This window comes from Scylla paramamosain, chromosome 4 (genome assembly GCF_035594125.1).
Source record: "Scylla paramamosain isolate STU-SP2022 chromosome 4, ASM3559412v1, whole genome shotgun sequence".
NCBI classification, from domain to species: domain Eukaryota; kingdom Metazoa; phylum Arthropoda; class Malacostraca; order Decapoda; family Portunidae; genus Scylla; species Scylla paramamosain.
Window position 1 is genome coordinate 26,823,638 of NC_087154.1, and position 17,084 is coordinate 26,840,721.

Below are 17,084 nucleotides of genomic sequence, written 5' to 3' on the forward strand. Positions count from 1 at the left end.
ATATTGCTCTACATCGTCCACCTGTTGCTATAGATTTTCATCTCTCAAGTTGAGACTTTCTATGTCAGTGTTTAGATTTAATGTATGACTTTTTTTAACATGTTTATTTCCTGTGAGAACTGCTTGGTGATTATAAGTGTTAATATTTAACCGGTGATAACGATAGTTGAAGCGTCTCCCACTCACTGTTTGTGTCTTGAATGGTGTCAAAAGAAATGGTTGATGGTTGCATAGTTTGCGTTGGTTGAGTTTGTATTTAAGGTCAGTTTGCTTGCTTCTCGCCTGGTGTTTGTCATTGTCAAACAGTAAAAGATCTGGGTCCAGTAATAAGATAATAGGTGTATCACTGTATATGTGTATTCTTCCATGCCTTCTACATTCGGTTTATTAAGTAATCTTGGAATCATTTTATTCAAGGTGAGGATGCACGAGAGTTTTTCTGACTTAAATTCAAAAGTTCTTCCAATGGACCCTACTAATTTACTTGCTGTCTTTACTGTTTCTGATTATGTGTTTCGGCTCTAGATCTTTAGAGACTATGTCGCCAAGATTTTTTTTCTTTGTGAGCACTTGACAGAGGCACATTATTATTTTATATGTCGCATGAACGTTATTGCTTCCGATATGAAGAACTTTACACTTCATTATATTCTTCTTCTAGCTTCCTAGAGTGTATTGAGGTCACACTATAGTTTCTGTCATTATTAGTACGTTGATGTTACTTTACTTGTTATTTTGGTGTCGTCTACGAATTTACTTATTCTACAATTGATTCCTTCATCGATATCTTTAGTATATATTATAAGAAGTGCTGGCCTTAATACAGAGCCTTGCGAAACGCCACTATTTACATTATGCCAGTCGGACTCTTTCCGTTTATTACAACACGTTGTTTTCTGTCTAAGAGCCAGTTTCCCAACTGGCTTTCTGGAAGTCTGGGTATACATATAATATCAACTCCTTTCGTGTCATCACACGAGTTATGTACTTCATAAAAGAAGTCCAGTTGATTTGTCAAGCAGGAACGTTTACTTCTGCGAGTCCTTCATGATTTTATTTTCTCCTAAGTATTTAACTATCTTATCTCTTATTACTGTTTTCGTTAGCTTGCAACAGAATTTATGTTAACCGACCTGTAATTATCTGGAAGTTATTTATTTTCTTTCTTTTTTTTTTTTTTTTAAGATTAGCTTGACATTTGCAATTTCTAATCATCATGGACTTCATCTGCTGTAGAGTAATGATGTATTGAATACAGTCGTAAGCGGTTTTACTAACTCTTTTTTTTTTTTTTTTTCTAGAAGCCTAGTCATGCCGTAGGATTATGTTTACTTTCATGTTGTTCATGACTGAGTTTCTCTCTCTCTCTCTCTCTCTCTGGTGAAGTTAGGCAAGATGATGCCATTTGTCTGAGGCGTGGGGATCGGCAGCCTACCCTGAACATCTTCAGTCGTGAAGGCTGAAGAAAAGTCCGCTCCGAGTGTTCGTGTTGTCTGCGTTTTCTATTTGTTTTCCATTTTTCTGTTATTAGAGGACCAATTGTTGATGTTAAAACCCTTTTAGTTTTTACATTGCTGTAAAATTCTTTCGAGTTTGATTTTCTTGAGTTCGCGATTTGAGCTTCAACAGACTTTTTGATGTTCCTTTTTTCAAGTTTTATAGTTTTTTTTTTTTTTTCTATGCAGTCTGTCGAGCTGTAATTTATCATTATTATTTTATGTTAATTTGTATTTGTGATACACTTGTTTTTAGCTGAAAGACAGCATTAAGTTTCATTGTTCCACCATTTCGGTTTGGTGTTCTTTATCTTTCGTCTATTGCGCAGCGGTGCACACAAATTTGCGGTCTCATTTGTCTTCTTAGCAAACATTTCCTATGCATTGTTAATATCTGGTGTTTCTAGCTGTTTTGGAGAGTATTTGGAGCAGGGACGTAGAGGAAAAGGTGAAAGGAAAATGAGAGTACGGGGAAAATAGAGAATAAAATAAGCAGGAATGGTGAAGATGGAGCGAAAAATTAGAGGGAGAAAGGAAGTATTGGGAAATAGGTACTCCCTTTTCTTGTCCCGTACTCTTTTTTTGTTCTTCCTTCATCCACGCCCTTCACTCTTCTATTCCCTCCACCTTGCCCTCAATTACATATACTTGTACATTCTCAAAATATAATATGCATTCTTTACTCTATTTTTTTTTCCATTTATTTTTCGTTTTATGTTTTTCTCTTCTCCCTTCCTCTCTTTCCTCTTTCTCTTTGTGTCACAGACGACCCACTCTGTATGACTGTGATGAGCAGAAATTATCCACATCTGCAACCGCAGCTGCGGATATGTAGGTAAAGGAAATCTGCAACTGTATCCGCATCAGCAAATATTGATATTTTAATATTGCTTTTTTATGAGAAATACATCCTCTTCATCCGCATCCGCAGACCTCTAAAATTTAGTATCCGATAGCTACATTTTTTTTTTTTAATATTGTTACAAACGTGTATATGTAGCAGACCTCCAGGCGAGCACATGAGCATGCTATGTGTATGAGGTAGCCTCATATGAGTGCACATGTGAATACATATGAGTATATGTGTGAGTACATATGTGGGTGACTTAGCTCGTTGTTTAGCTCGTGTGGGTCGTTGTTTAGAGGCTGGCACCGTTATCCATACAGCATTAATGGAAGAAGGGCTAACATAAGCCTATGACCTCTGGGGTCATGAGGGTGTCCGTGTGTATGTGTGTGTGAGTATTAGCTAACCATGGAATGTAGAAGTATATGTAATTGGGGAATGGAAGTATGGGGGCAAGATGGAGGGAATAGAAGAGAAGATTTTTGTTGCCCTTAGCCTGTGTCCCTCCTACATAGAAAAAAATAAAATAAATAAATAAATATATGAAAATTTTAATTGTAGTCATGTGAGGGTGTGTTCATATATAGTATAAGTAGCAATTATCTTTACCGGTATTGATAATCAGCATGATTCGTAGTTATATCTTGCAAGCTAGAATAGGTGGTTAAATGTCGTCTGGCAGAGGTGGTGACATGGAAAGCAGGGTTTGAGGTACTCTGTCATCCCTGTGCCTGCCTGTGTCGTGACTGTATTGCACGGTGACTTGTATACTATTGTGTAATATATGGACATAAGGAAAAGCGTGCTTTCCTCTCCCTCCTCTGTTTGACTGTTCTTACTGAAGGAGACTGGATGAGTCAAGAGTCGCAGCCGTTCCCAGCCGTCCAGGCTTTTTTTTTTTTTTTTTTTTTTTTTTCATTTTTTTTTTTTTTATTTATTTATTTATTTATTTATTTTTATTTATTTATTTTTTTTTTTTTTTGCTGCTGCTGCACATGATGCACTATCCAGCTAATTCTGAAAGATTTGTACAGAATATCGCACATAATATTGAGGGACTGACGCATCAGTAGTGTGCGGCTTCCGCCGGGCACCTGGGTTCTCAATCCCGGGTACCAGGAAGCCCAGGTGAAAAAAAAGATAAAGACCTCCCTGACACACACGCTCCGAATCCCGCAACAGTGTGAGGCGCCCCTTACCTATTAGTGTCGGTTCGTTTCAGTGTACATAACTGCTCTTGACCATGTTTTGTTGAACTCTTTTTCTTCTTTTTTTCATTTTTTTTTTTTTTTTTCTTTATTATGGCCCATTTTTGCTTTCCACCATTTTCTGTATGTATCTTATATTTTGAGTACTTCCTTTATTATGTTCTGCTAAAAGGACTCTTGCTTTTTGCCTTTTCTTGCACACTCTTTTTAGTTTTACTTCTGTTGTTTTCTTCATTATGCTCTCTAATTTGTGAAGACTCATTTATTTTCTTCGTTACATTCCTTTATATTTTGTGCTTACGAATACTTGTAGACATACTTCCGTTGAGATGTTCTACATAGATAGGGAGGTTTCACCTTTGTAACTGTCTCTCAGAGTGTTTATTTACTTTTTATAGTACTTTTTTTCTGGTTTAGGCCACATTATGCATAATAGTTATTTTCTATGATGTTTTGTCGGGGGCATAACTGCTGGAAAATACAAAAAATAAATGGAATAAAGTCTAATAGCAGTATTTGGGGCTTGTCTGTTGTGACGTAGCAGACGACAATCAGGGTAGAGACAGCTGAGCTGCAGGGAGCCAAGAGAATAAGGGGTCGGGGAGCCAGTGCGACACAGAACGTGGTTGGGGAAGGGTGAAAGGTGTAGTGCTCTTTTTTACTGGCATCATGAAGATTTTGAGTGTGTTTATCTTTTCCTGCATCGTTGGGATATGTTTGGGTAAGTAGCCATTATATGACCAGTCCCCTGTGTCCATAAGATTAGATACAGGAAGACAGTTTATAGAGATTCTGTATTGGACTCCTAATTCCTATGCTTGGTCATGAAGTTACTGACGTCGTAGTGTTTTACGTTTTCATACAGTTTTGGCACTGTTCCTTCCTGCTTGGATAAAATATACGGGCAATTTTCTATTTTGTACACATAGATGGTTGATTAGAGAAACTGGTAGCCCAGCGATGAGTCAGTTGTTATGATGTCATGTGTGGTGTAACGAAGGAAGTGGTACAGTCGCAGTACAGGTTTATCATTTTGACCTTCGATCTACGTATTTTATGGGCCAGAACACAATTACAACATATTGCTTGAGATGTGATTCATTTACATAGTTAATAAACAAGAAAGGATCGCTGATTAATGTTTCAGTACTTAAGTAAATACGTAAATGTAAAAATGTAATTCGTTGTCTAAAACGTACTTTCCTATATATGTTGATGTGTTTTGGTGACATCAAAGCCATCGGAAAAAAAAAAAAATTATATATATATATATATATATATATATATATATATATATATATATATATATATATATATATATATATATATATATATATATATATATATATATATATATATATATATATATATATATATAATTTTTTTCGCTTTATCCTACCTTTCTAGGAAAACTTGGAGACCTAGAAGAAAATTTATTTAGGGCTGGGAGCAAAGTCCAAGAGTCTTACGTCATTCATTAATCAATTTCGTAGGTTCTTTTTGTATTTATTTATATTTATTTTTTTTTTTTTTATTTTGGTCGATTCAAAATCTTTCTCAAATTTAATTTCATCCCCATAGAATTATTGTCTCTAATTTTTTTCAAGATTGTTGGGAACAGACCTGTGAAGAAGAGTAAAGTTGGTTGGAGAAACTTAGTAAAAATGCCTAAAGTAAAGGTCAGAATATTTAAAAAAAGAAAAAAATTGACAACAGAATTTAACTAAAATAAAAAAAAAGGAAAATAAATGGAGAAATTATTGTAATGAAAGAATAAAATCTAACTATGTAACAAACATAACCTTGTTCTTGCAGCCCTGTGTGGCTTCTAACAAAACAATCTTACTCACTCAACACACTTATACAGGGCAAATTTTATCTAGTTCATAAAATTATTAGTGATGCTGATTTAGCTGAGCAAGACCTCTAATCCTACAATGTCTTATCCCATCTTGGATTTCCATGGTGTGGAGCAGGGTTTTTCAGAGTATTGGTTGGGATCCTATATTGGGTCACAAGCTCTTGTTCATTGGTTTGCCACATTATAGACAGATGTACAAACTGCATCTACAGTTTAATAGTTGTGTGTGCACAAATTGGTTTTCATATCAGTGGGAGAAAGAAACAAAAAGGTCATGAAGCTAATACATAAAATTAAATTTAACTGGGCCATGATGAAAAACAGTGGTGCAGAACCTTCCCAGGCTGTATTCATGTGAGTATTATGTGTAAATGGCCTTTTCTCTTTTCCCAGTGCTCTCCTGTTTACTCCGGGGAAAAAAAAATCAGGATTGGTTGAATTGAAACTTCCAGTAAGCGATTATTTATCTTGTATTTATAAACTAAATAAGTTTAATCTAAAAGAAAATATATTCTGTATGTTTATGGTGGGAGAAGATAAACACCAGAAATTTATCAAAATGGAGACATAAACTGAAAACCAAGGAATGAGTCACACCTCTGCTCCTTGACACCAGAGATGCAAAATCAGTGCAACACGGTAATTCTGAGAAAGCAAATATTTTATGATACCAGTTCTGCTCAGTATTTATGATGAACCACCTGGACCAACACCAACTATCAATAAGGCAATGGACAGAAAACTTTCATGGGTTACAATTACAGAAAAAGCAATTCTCGATAAACTTAAGTTTTTAAAAATAGGTAAATCATGTGGAGGTGATGACATTTTTCCAAGGGTACTTAGGAAAGCTTCAGTTCAACTGGCAAAGCCCCTTAAATCTACCACATGGCTAGAAAAATTAAGTTATATCACCAAGTTTACCATCAAATTATCATCCAGTTAGTCTGACCTCATTCCCATGCAAAATCTTGGAATCTCTGATCATGGATAAGGTGCTAGGCTACTTATTGGGAAATAACCTACTTTCTCCAAAGTTATATGGTTTTGTGAAGTTTTATTGATAAATGTGCAGATGCATATGGAAAGGGGCAGGTAATGGACATAATATATTTGGATTTTTCCAAGGCTTTTGACACAGTTCCCCCCATAGAAGGCTAATCAGTAAACTTGAGGCATATGGGGTAGAGGGTAAACTCCTTAAATGGATAGAATGCTTTTTAAAAGGAAGAAGCCAGGTTGTTTTGGTAAATGGCCATAAATCCCAACCACCTGAAGTCCTAAGTGGAGTTCCACAGGGAAGTGTTCTGGGACCACTCCTCTTCTTAATATACATAAATGACCTACCAGCTGACAACTTACAAGTGGATAGTTATATGTTTGTGGATGACACAAAAATTCCGCATAGGTGGAGACAGGAAGATGCTATGGCACTACAGAGTGCATTAACTACCCTACAGGAGTGGACCACAGCCTGCTTACTGAGATTCAGTACAGACAAATGTGGGGTGCTATCAGTTGGGAAGTTTGAAAACTTGACCACATACACACAATTACAAACTATCTAATAATGTGCTGGAACATGTATTTGAAGAGAAGAATTTAAGTGTTATTATTGATCTGAGCTCACATTTCCTGAACATATACATGAAAAGGTTAAGAAGGCTAATCAAATGATGGGTCTGATTAAGACCCTTCATTTGACCCAATTAAGACCAAGCCATCAACATGGTTTTCATCTATTCAACCACTGATCATATGATGGGGTGAGAGTCCAGCATAGTTCTTTCTAGTATTGTACACCCCCAATATGGAACAAACTCCCAGCTGAAGTTGTTAAGGCAAGACCACTACAATCCTTTAAAAAAAGATACTGGGCTTCCCATCCACTTAAACATGATCATACAGTGGACATGGCTAATCACTGAGCTGCATGAAGAGGCCTGTTAAGGCCTGAATGCAGTATCTCATATATGTTCATATAAGTAAGTAAGAGAGCAGGAATCTTGTAGTGACTGGAGGCACAAAAAACCTCAAAAACTAGTGACTGGAGGCACAAAAGACCTCAAAAACTAATGACTGGAAGCACAAAAGATCTCAAAAATTATCTTGATTTGTGATGATCCTTATGGTTCCAATTTCTAAGGCTTTGTACCTTATTCTTGTTTAAGTTTTGATTTCCAGCAAGGGCTTCTCATGGTAGATTTTTCCTGCTGTAAGATCTGTTTCTCAGTGTTGCTATGAAATTTCCAAGGGGGTCTTTATAGAAGCTCCTGCAATAGGAGATTCAAATATTTGGTTAGCATTAGCTTTAAAATTCCTTATACTTTCATTTGACCAAGCCAGAGGCATATCTTCAGACCAGTCAGACATTACATGGTGTGTAAATATTAGCTGCCACATGCTGCTGTTTCTCTTGTGATTACTTAACACAGCTATTATCTCTACTCTGACTTACTTTACTGACATAGCCCAGCTAGTCATTAGAAACACTGTCCAATACAGCATTCATCTCACTGTAAGAGTGAAGAACTGTAATAGGTTCAGATGTTAAGGATAGATAGGATTATTGTACTACTGCTCTATCATATTTTCTCTAAATTTTTTCTTCTTTCTTTTCTTATTGCTATCACCGAGTAAATTTTTTTCTTCTTTCTTTTCTTATTGCTATCACCGAGAACAGAGACAAGTAGCACTTATTTTCCATTGATGCTGATGCCAAGGGATTGTGAATAATAGATAGGTTTATTTGATATTCATATTTGGAAGATAGATGTGTTTTGGAAACAGGTGGGTTTCAGTATTTTATATTAACTCCTGTATTATTTTTATCATGACAAAACATATATGGTATTATTAAATCAATTGTTAACCTCTGCACAAGTAGTTCTGCAAGGTAGGGACAGAGCAGTAGATCCATGGTGACTTTTGAGGCAGTGATACATCCTTCAACAGACTTGTGAGGGACTGGCAAGTCACACCACTGCCAAATAGTGAACAGACTTGTACTCACACTCAACAATCCTTAGAAGTTTACTACAACAGTCTTGCAGAGAAATGTCTTCTGCAACTATTAATGAGATATTCATCATTGTTAGATGTTTCACAATTCTCATAAACTATTAGGTATGTAGGTATAGTTCATCAGAAGAGTTATTGTCTGAAGATCCCTTGACAGTCAGTTGAATGCAAAAAATAATAATGTACAATACATGTCACACAGTAACTTGCATTGATATATGCTTGCAGTCCATTTTCAGAGATGACATTTTCTCTCTGGGCCTCAAGCTTGGGAGGTGAGTAGGGTTTGTAAAATTCAAGCATAAATTATCAAGCTAGTGAATTGTACATGCTTTCCCCCAACCAGCATGAGAAAAACACTAGAGAAAAGCCATGACATACCAAGGTACATCATTGTCACAGGTACTGCACACTGTGATGGTATAAATCAATGTCATGGGTTTGAAGGGATTAAGTGATACGTATTAGAATTAGCCTCAAGATGCTTTTTACAGTTATGTATTGAAAGAATCAATAGACGAGAATTATATATATGCACAGTTAAGGGATTCTGAAACTATACAAGGAAATAGTAATTTTGAGAGAACAGTTTATTTATTTATTTTTTTATATACAAATGTTTCTGTTACTTAAGGCCTACACATGAGTTAAACTTACTGTATTTACAGTTTTCTTATTTTGTTACTTGGTTATTTTGCTAATTTAATGACATCCTGTAGAATACATGTGTTTTTAGTTTTTCATCACATTTCTCTCCTATGCCTCAGAGATACAAAGACTAATGTACAAGTATAAATATGAAATGTTTCAGCTTTAGTAATTAGTAAAGAATGGCAACCACTTGACACAGTTGTTCATAATGCTTTAATGTCCCTTTCCTCCTCTCTTGCAGGTGCTGGAGCCAGTATATCAACAGGTGGAAGTAGTTCTGGAGGTAGGTACATAGAAGAGCAAGATGTGACTTACAGTGGGGAGGACGTGACTTACAGCGGACAACACGTAGTGGTGGAGGGTGGAAGGATCTCCATTGCATGTGTACTTGGTGTGAACGACTTTTTGCAGTGGACATTAAATGACGTACCCATTGTACTTGGGGAATCTGGGTAAGGCACGGTGTAGCCTGTATCCCTGTAGTCATGCTGAATCTTGGAGAAGGTCCATCATATTTCCCATTCCTTTCCCCGCTGAGTTACAAGTACTTTAAATGCGCTAGACCTCATGTTCCACAGAATATTATGTAAGGCCTGTAGCAACCCTGTTCTTTTTCATACCATATTGCCACAGTAAAGGGAGTTATAGGCTATCCAAAAGCAGACATGGGCTGGAGCTTCCTTGTCACTTTATGCAATTTGTACAATGATTGCTTTTTCGAAATCAAATAGGCATTCAATGAACAAAATAAATTGGTCTGGTTCTCTCTCTCTCTCTCTCTCTCTCTCTCTCTCTCTCTCTCTCTCTCTCTCTCTCTCTCTCTCTCTCTCTCTCTCTCTCTCTCTCTCTCTCTCTCTCTCTCTCTCTCTCTCTCTCTCTCTCTCCCCCTTGTTTTTAAGATGCCATTTAGCAAGGAGGCTGTGCCTCCTTGCATATGATTGGCTAAATAACTTTAATGTTGTGCTCCCCACCATCTGCCTGCATTTGCTTAAGTTACAATAATAACTAAAAACCTCAAAAATCCATACAATTTGCCTTGAGGTGTGATTTGACAGACCTGATCTGATGGAGATCCTCATATATATATATATATATATATATATATATATATGATCTGCATCTCAAAACCAGTTAAGTTGCTGATAGGAAACAGTGGAGGGCAACTCTTCTGATAGCTTTCTGCAAACAGAAATTACTTTTGCTAGAAGCTGCCTTGATCATCTTAATGATGAAAGTTTAATGTAACAAGAGAAAACAAAGATTATAAACTATAACAAAGACTGGCTGTTTAAAGAGGCAAGTTTTGTTGCATTTCTTTGTTAGAAGAATTAAGTTTGCACCAGGCAAGTGGTTTAACTTTTAAAACCATAAACATCATCCGTACTCACACCATGTTTAGTAGGAAAAAAATGGGATTCCATAAAGCTTAATATTGTACTTATGAAACTTTAAATGGGTATATATTCCTAACTGCAGTATCACTAACAGAAATTCCTGAAGCTTCAATTATGCTCACATATATATATATATATATATATATATATATATATATATATATATATATATATATATATATATATATATATATATATATATATAGACACACACACAGTGGAACCTCGGTTACTGAACACCTCCCTTTTCAAAACAAATTTGGTTGTGGTCCCATAATTTGGTTCTAGAACAGTTCCTTGATTTCATATGTTAAAAGTCATCGCAGAAGCTACCGTTTATTGCTAATTTATAGTTTCTATAAATATTTACTTTGTTTTTTATATATTTGGAGGAGAGACAGTGTAAGACAGTCAGTAATTCAATCTTTGAAATAAGGTGAATGTGATCCTGTTGAAAAGCCTTGATATAAACAGTTTTCGGCATTCAGGAGTAATCCTGAGCCATTTGTGGCTCTCTTGATGACCCACAATGTCATCACTACTGCACAACTGCATTTTCCCAGTAGCTTTTCCCAGCAGCAAAATGTCTAAGTGTTATGATCACCTTCATTTTGGTGGAAAGTGGGTTGCTCCTCTCTTTGTCACTCTGTAAGGCTTCCCTCAATAGATTGGTGACAAAGAATACCTGCACAGTCTAAACAGCATCTTCTGATGAGTTCTGTGTTATTAAGTTCATTCAATACATCCTTTCTGGATAAATGATTTGTGAGCTGGAGATGTGAAGCAGCCATGTTAGATGTGGGAGCATCTCTCATAAGCTACTAAGACAGGGTAGACTGATGTCTAGGAATGGATTAATCCATTTTACATTGATTCCTTTGGGGAAAATAGTTTTGGTTTTCAAACATTTCAGATTTCAAATGACATTCAGGAATGCATTAAGTTTGAGAACTGAGGTTCCACTGTATGTGTGTGTGTGTGTGTACCACTGTATCAAGGCGTCCCATATATATATATATATATATATATATATATATATATATATATATATATATATATATATATATATATATATATATATATATATATATATATATATATATATATATATATATATATATTGCTTGACTTTTTGTCTAGTTTCCCAAGTCTGTCAGGGCTGAGACAGTGCCACATGATGAAGGACTTTGGATTTGGCATTTGGGAACAGTTACCCTGAGTGGATGCCCTTCTACCCTCGGACCCTAGCCAGGATTCGAACCTGTGTGCGTGATGACCACTTGGCCCCCAAAGCGCGCAGTCCCACTGTACCAAGGCGTCCCATATATATATATATATATATATATATATATATATATATATATATATATATATATATATATATATATATATATATATATATATATATATATATATATATATATATATATATATATATATATATATATATATATATATATATATATATATAATTTTTTTTTTTTTTTTGTGTGTGTGTCAATAGGCAACCATTCTCTCTCTCTCTCTCTCTCTCTCTCTCTCTCTCTCTCTCTCTCTCTCTCTCTCTCTCTCTCTCTCTCTCTCTCTCTCTCTCTCTCTCTCTCTCTCTCTCTCTCCAGCTTCATGTATTCACAGTACTTGTGAAAATTGCACTACATGAGGCCTAGTTATATATTGTGCAATAATCTCTTTTATCTCTTAGAATCACTACAAAAGTTAAAAAACCATAGCAGAAATTTCCTTAATAAAAATAAATAAAATAAACACAAGTAGAAACAAATGGAACAATACTGAGTCAGGCCTGTTACTATGCAAGTATATTAACCACCTCTTCCCTTAATGGGGAATTCATATGGAAGATCCCTTTAATTGAATTGTAATTGAAGTAGTGTATTATATTCCTCTGGATTTTAATGTGAAGCCTTCCATGAAGGCACATCTCCAACAAACAACAATAGCATTAGTATTTCAATGCTCTGTGGTACTTCAACTGTAGCATTAATGCCTATAATCTACCTTCATCATAGTAATTATGCTATTAGTCTGGTTTTCATCGAAATTGCTGGCTATTGCAATCAGTTTATCTGCCTTAGTCATAGAAATCCTTCTATTTTTTCTAGTTTTTATAGAAATGGCTAGCAGCTGCTAGCTGTTGTTCATGGTTTCTAGTTATATAGCCCATCTGATTTGTACTAGAAACTGTCATATAAATATGTAATGATTGTATTTGTCAAATTTCTAGTAATGTTAATAAAATGTATTGCTTAAGTGAAATGTAAACATCATTTTCTGTTGTCAGTGTTACTAATAATGAAAATATTTGGTAACTTTACCATGACAATCTTGTAGCTTTCACTAGTTTGCCTTTATTCAGACTGTAAAAAAAAATAGATAATTATAAGGAAACAAGTAATGTGTAAATACAATTCAGATACACAATGATCCATGGCCCTGGGCGGCAGGGTTATGTGGTAAGCCGGCTGACCCAAGCAAGGGCACGCTCCATCCATGCTGGAGAATATAGGTGTACTGGCCGTGCCAAGGACATCCACAGGGTTTTTGTTGTTAGTGGTAAGAGTTAATCTAACTATTGGCAGTGGCTACAGAATGTATAATGTTGGTCCCAACAGCTTTGACTTGTAGTGCTGAACCACTTTGTAAAATATTGCACCATCATTACTTATCAAGTACAGTGTATGGTTAGGTACATTTTGAATTTATACAAGTTGCATTTTGGATATTTAGAGAGCTAGAATTCTATGATGTGCAATGCAGTCTACCTTCTGGTATTATGGATTTAGCTATCACATTATAATTATGTGCTATTGTGATGCTTTAAAAAACTGCAGAATAATTTTTACTGCAGTCCTAGTCTCTGTTGCAGTTGAAAATCTAGTAGAAAACCAAAATCATGTATATCACAGTTCTGAAATCATTGTAACAGTTGAAAATCACTGGCAGTATGCCCGTGTGTGTGTGTGTGTGTGTTGTTATTCGAAGTGTGATTTTTTTTTCCGCAAAGATAAAATCATGGGAGTAGTTTAAAGGTACTTACCACCAAATTTTGATTAACTAAACTTGATGCTGTCAGTTGCAATACTATACTTGAGAATTACATTTACCTCCCACTTTTTTGTTGTCATGGCTTATGACATGCAGATATGATGTCACCACCAAAATCCTTTTGGACATAGCTGGACCAAGCAGTTAGTGACAAGTATGGTGAGGTTTGATAGTTTCAAGACTTTATGATGGTCACAAGTGTTTTGAACATCTGATACCTGTTTCATAAGATCACTTGTGCACTTCTAGCAATGCCATACTGAGTGTTTTATGCACTACAATTACCATATTTTACTGAATGATTAACTATTTTTTTTAAGTTAGAGGGAATCTGGTCAAAGACAACAAGAACAAAAGAAAAAAGATCAACTGAAGGAATAGTTCCCAAAAGAGCTCAAATATATATTCAAACATTAAGGGAAGTATCTTGAAACCTCCCTCTTGGAAGAGTTCAAGTCATTGGTAGGAGGAAATATAGATGCAGGCAGGTAGTTTCAGTTTACTTGTTAAAGTGATGAAAGACTATGAATAGTGGGTAACTCTTGCATTAGAGAGGTAGACGGTATAGTGGTGAGAGAAAATAGAAAGCCTTGTACAGCAGTGCTACAGTCAAGCAGTCATTGTGAAGATGCAACCTTGAAGTGAAGAGAGGAAGGCTAAAGAAAACCAGCTTGAGAAGAGCTCATAAAATTAAATGTGTGTCATTCTACCCTGTTAAAGAGAGCAATGTAAGCATAGCCAGCCTTCATATAATATGTGAAGCATATTGCATGGGCAGATAAGACCCCTGTACTGAGTTAGCAGCATGGAGTTGAAAAAACTGGCAGAAAAGACTCAGGATACCTATTTTCATGAAAACTGTTTTAGCAGAGATGAGGTGTGAAGTTTCCAGTTTAGATTATTAGTGAAGGATAAGACTGAGGACATTTAGTGTAGAAGAAAGGGACAGTTGAGTGCCATTAAAGAAGAGTGGATAATTGCCTGGAAGGTTGTGTTGAGTTGCTTGAGGAAATGGGTTTTTTGAGGCATTGAATCATGCAGAGTTTGCTCTGGCCCAAACAGAAATTTTAGAAAGGTCAGGTCAGGTGATCTGTGGCTTCTCTGCTTAAGTTGTTTAAATCACGAATGGTTGGATCTCTAAAAAAGTGGAAAAATGCAGAGTGGTATCATCAGCATAAGAGTGGATAGGACAATAGATTTGGTTTAGAAAATCATTGATGAATAATAGGAAGAGTTGATGACAGGACAGGACCCTGAGAAACACCACTGTTAACAGACTTGGGAGAAGAACAGTGACCTACCTTAGCAGCAACAAAATTGGCAGAAAAGAAACTTGAGATGAAGTTATAGAAAGATAGAAGCCATAGGAGGGTACATAGTTTGGATATTAAAGCTCTGTGCCAGACCCTATCAAACACCATTGATATGCCAAAGGCAACAGCAAAAGTTACACCAAAATCTCTAAAAGAGGATGACAAAGATTCTGTAAAGAAGGTGAGATCACCAGTAAAACAACCATGACAACCATTACTGGTGATAAGATATGAGGTTGTGAAGTGATTAATGTTTAAGAAACTTCGTTATGTGGACAGATTCAAAATGTTAGAAAGATAGTATATTAAAGGAATAAAACAGTAGTTTAGAAAGACAGGAAATTAAAGAAATAGAGCAGTAGTTTGAAGTGTTGGAGCAGTCACCCTTTCCAAGAAGAACTCATTCATAGGTCAGGGAGTGCCCATATATATATTTTTTCAGGTCGTTACCCACTTTTCATATATGATCCTTGTACATGGCCCACTGCCAAGCATAACCCATGACTACAATGACTGTCAACAGTCCTACACTCATTAGGTCCATATAAAAACAACTCAAGCAAATTCTGCAATTTTATTGATTCCATTTGTTATTTTTTCTTTTGTTAAGTATTAATAAAAAAATTTGTAGTTTGCCTTTGCTGAATCTCATATAATTATTGAAGTGGTGCTAAAGAAATAACACAATGCACATAAAAAAAAAATGTCTATACTTAGAGTAATCAATAAATGGCATTATGGAAAGCTGTTTCAACAATAAACAAACAAAAAAACAAAATAAAATAAAATTCCACTGGTTTAAAATAAAAGTATTAATCCTATGCTACATGATCTGATCTTTGAGTCTGATAGATCTGATGACTAATTCTGAAGTGAAATACTATCATAGGGAATCATAACTGCCACAACCATGGCCTTTAGTGGCCACACACCCACCTCCTCCCAGACTATTTGCTTCTGAGCATTCATGCCAGGTTCATGTTTCCTTTACTTGAATCCACATTCCACTCTGGATGATGGGTGATGTTGTGGATTATCAATAAACTTTTTGATTAATGGCTTTACTTCACTTAAAGGACATCATAGGTTATGTTCACTTCGTCTGTTGCAATATTTCATTTTAATGTGGAGGAGTTTAGAGAATGTAGCCTCACAGGAATAAGTTTATGAAAATGGTAGGAAGTGGCAAAGTCATTTGTCTATGTACTCTAGCCATTTGTACTGAACCTATAATTTCCCTCCACTGGCTGCCTACCTGCTAAATACCTTTGGTTTAATATATACATATCCTCAGATTATGGCCCCCTACATTCTGCTACCCAGGGGGCCATGTAGCCATAGTTTTGTATTTCTCAGTGTTGCTATCAGAGAGTGAAGCTACTCAACCCACATGGTACATAAGAGGAACTGAGTGCTTTATTTTGCCAAGGTTTTTTTTTTTTATGTAATGAAGCAATAATAATGGTTGATACTGATAGTGCTTTATCATCTAATGTCAATGGGCAGCAATGCCATAGTACAGGAGAGCCTTATCTTTCTAGAAGATTAGTGAAAAAAGTGAGCAAGTAGAAGTTGAAGGCAAAGACTGCACATGATAATGGGAGGGCCTGCATTAGTGTTAAAACTGGGAAGGGAGTTTCAGGAAGAAAAATAGGTTGACCTTGCAGTGATGGGTGTTTCACCCATGGTTGTGAAATTATTTAAAAATTAATAGGTGTTGGTATATCATGATAAACAAATTGTGTTCCTGCAATCACTTGTGTGTATTAAATGGCATAGGAAGCCATTAGATGATGATTTTCCTGCCAAATCCCAGACACTGGGATATAATGTTATTCATAATGAAGTTGTAGCAAGAGTGCATCATGTAGGTTTCCCATCTATGAGAAATGTGTACATAAAGCACTCAATAAAGTGACTGTGACTGGTACTGCAGTATGGAACAAGCATAGCCACCACAGATCCAGCATCAAGAAGTATGTACAGCAGCACATCAGGTGACCTCACATTACACCAGAGCCAAGTCACTGAACTGGAAATACCTATTGGCAGAGGCTACCCTCCACATAGAGAATTTGTGGACAAAGAGCACCCACAGATGGAGAAACTTGTACTTACTTCTACTAGAACATCTTCAATGCTTAGTTGGACTTGGGCTTTGTTCCTGTTCATCTTGACACATGCAGTACCTGCAGTAAGCTCCAGGCCAGTATCAACTCAATGAAGGCTG

At 36.0% G+C, this 17,084-nt stretch overlaps 1 protein-coding gene across 1 annotated transcript in view; it reads left to right on the forward strand.

Moving 5' to 3' along the window:
• The first annotated feature begins 4,116 nt into the window (after window positions 1-4,116).
• LOC135099924 (neuroplastin-like) overlaps window positions 4,117-17,084 on the forward strand; it is a 33,380-nt gene continuing 20,412 nt past the window's right edge. Inside the window, exons 1-2 of the mRNA XM_064002624.1 lie at window positions 4,117-4,272; window positions 9,326-9,367. Coding sequence (XP_063858694.1) covers window positions 4,221-4,272; window positions 9,326-9,367 — 94 coding nt within the window. The 5' untranslated portion in view covers window positions 4,117-4,220. The remainder of the gene's footprint in view (window positions 4,273-9,325; window positions 9,368-17,084) is intronic.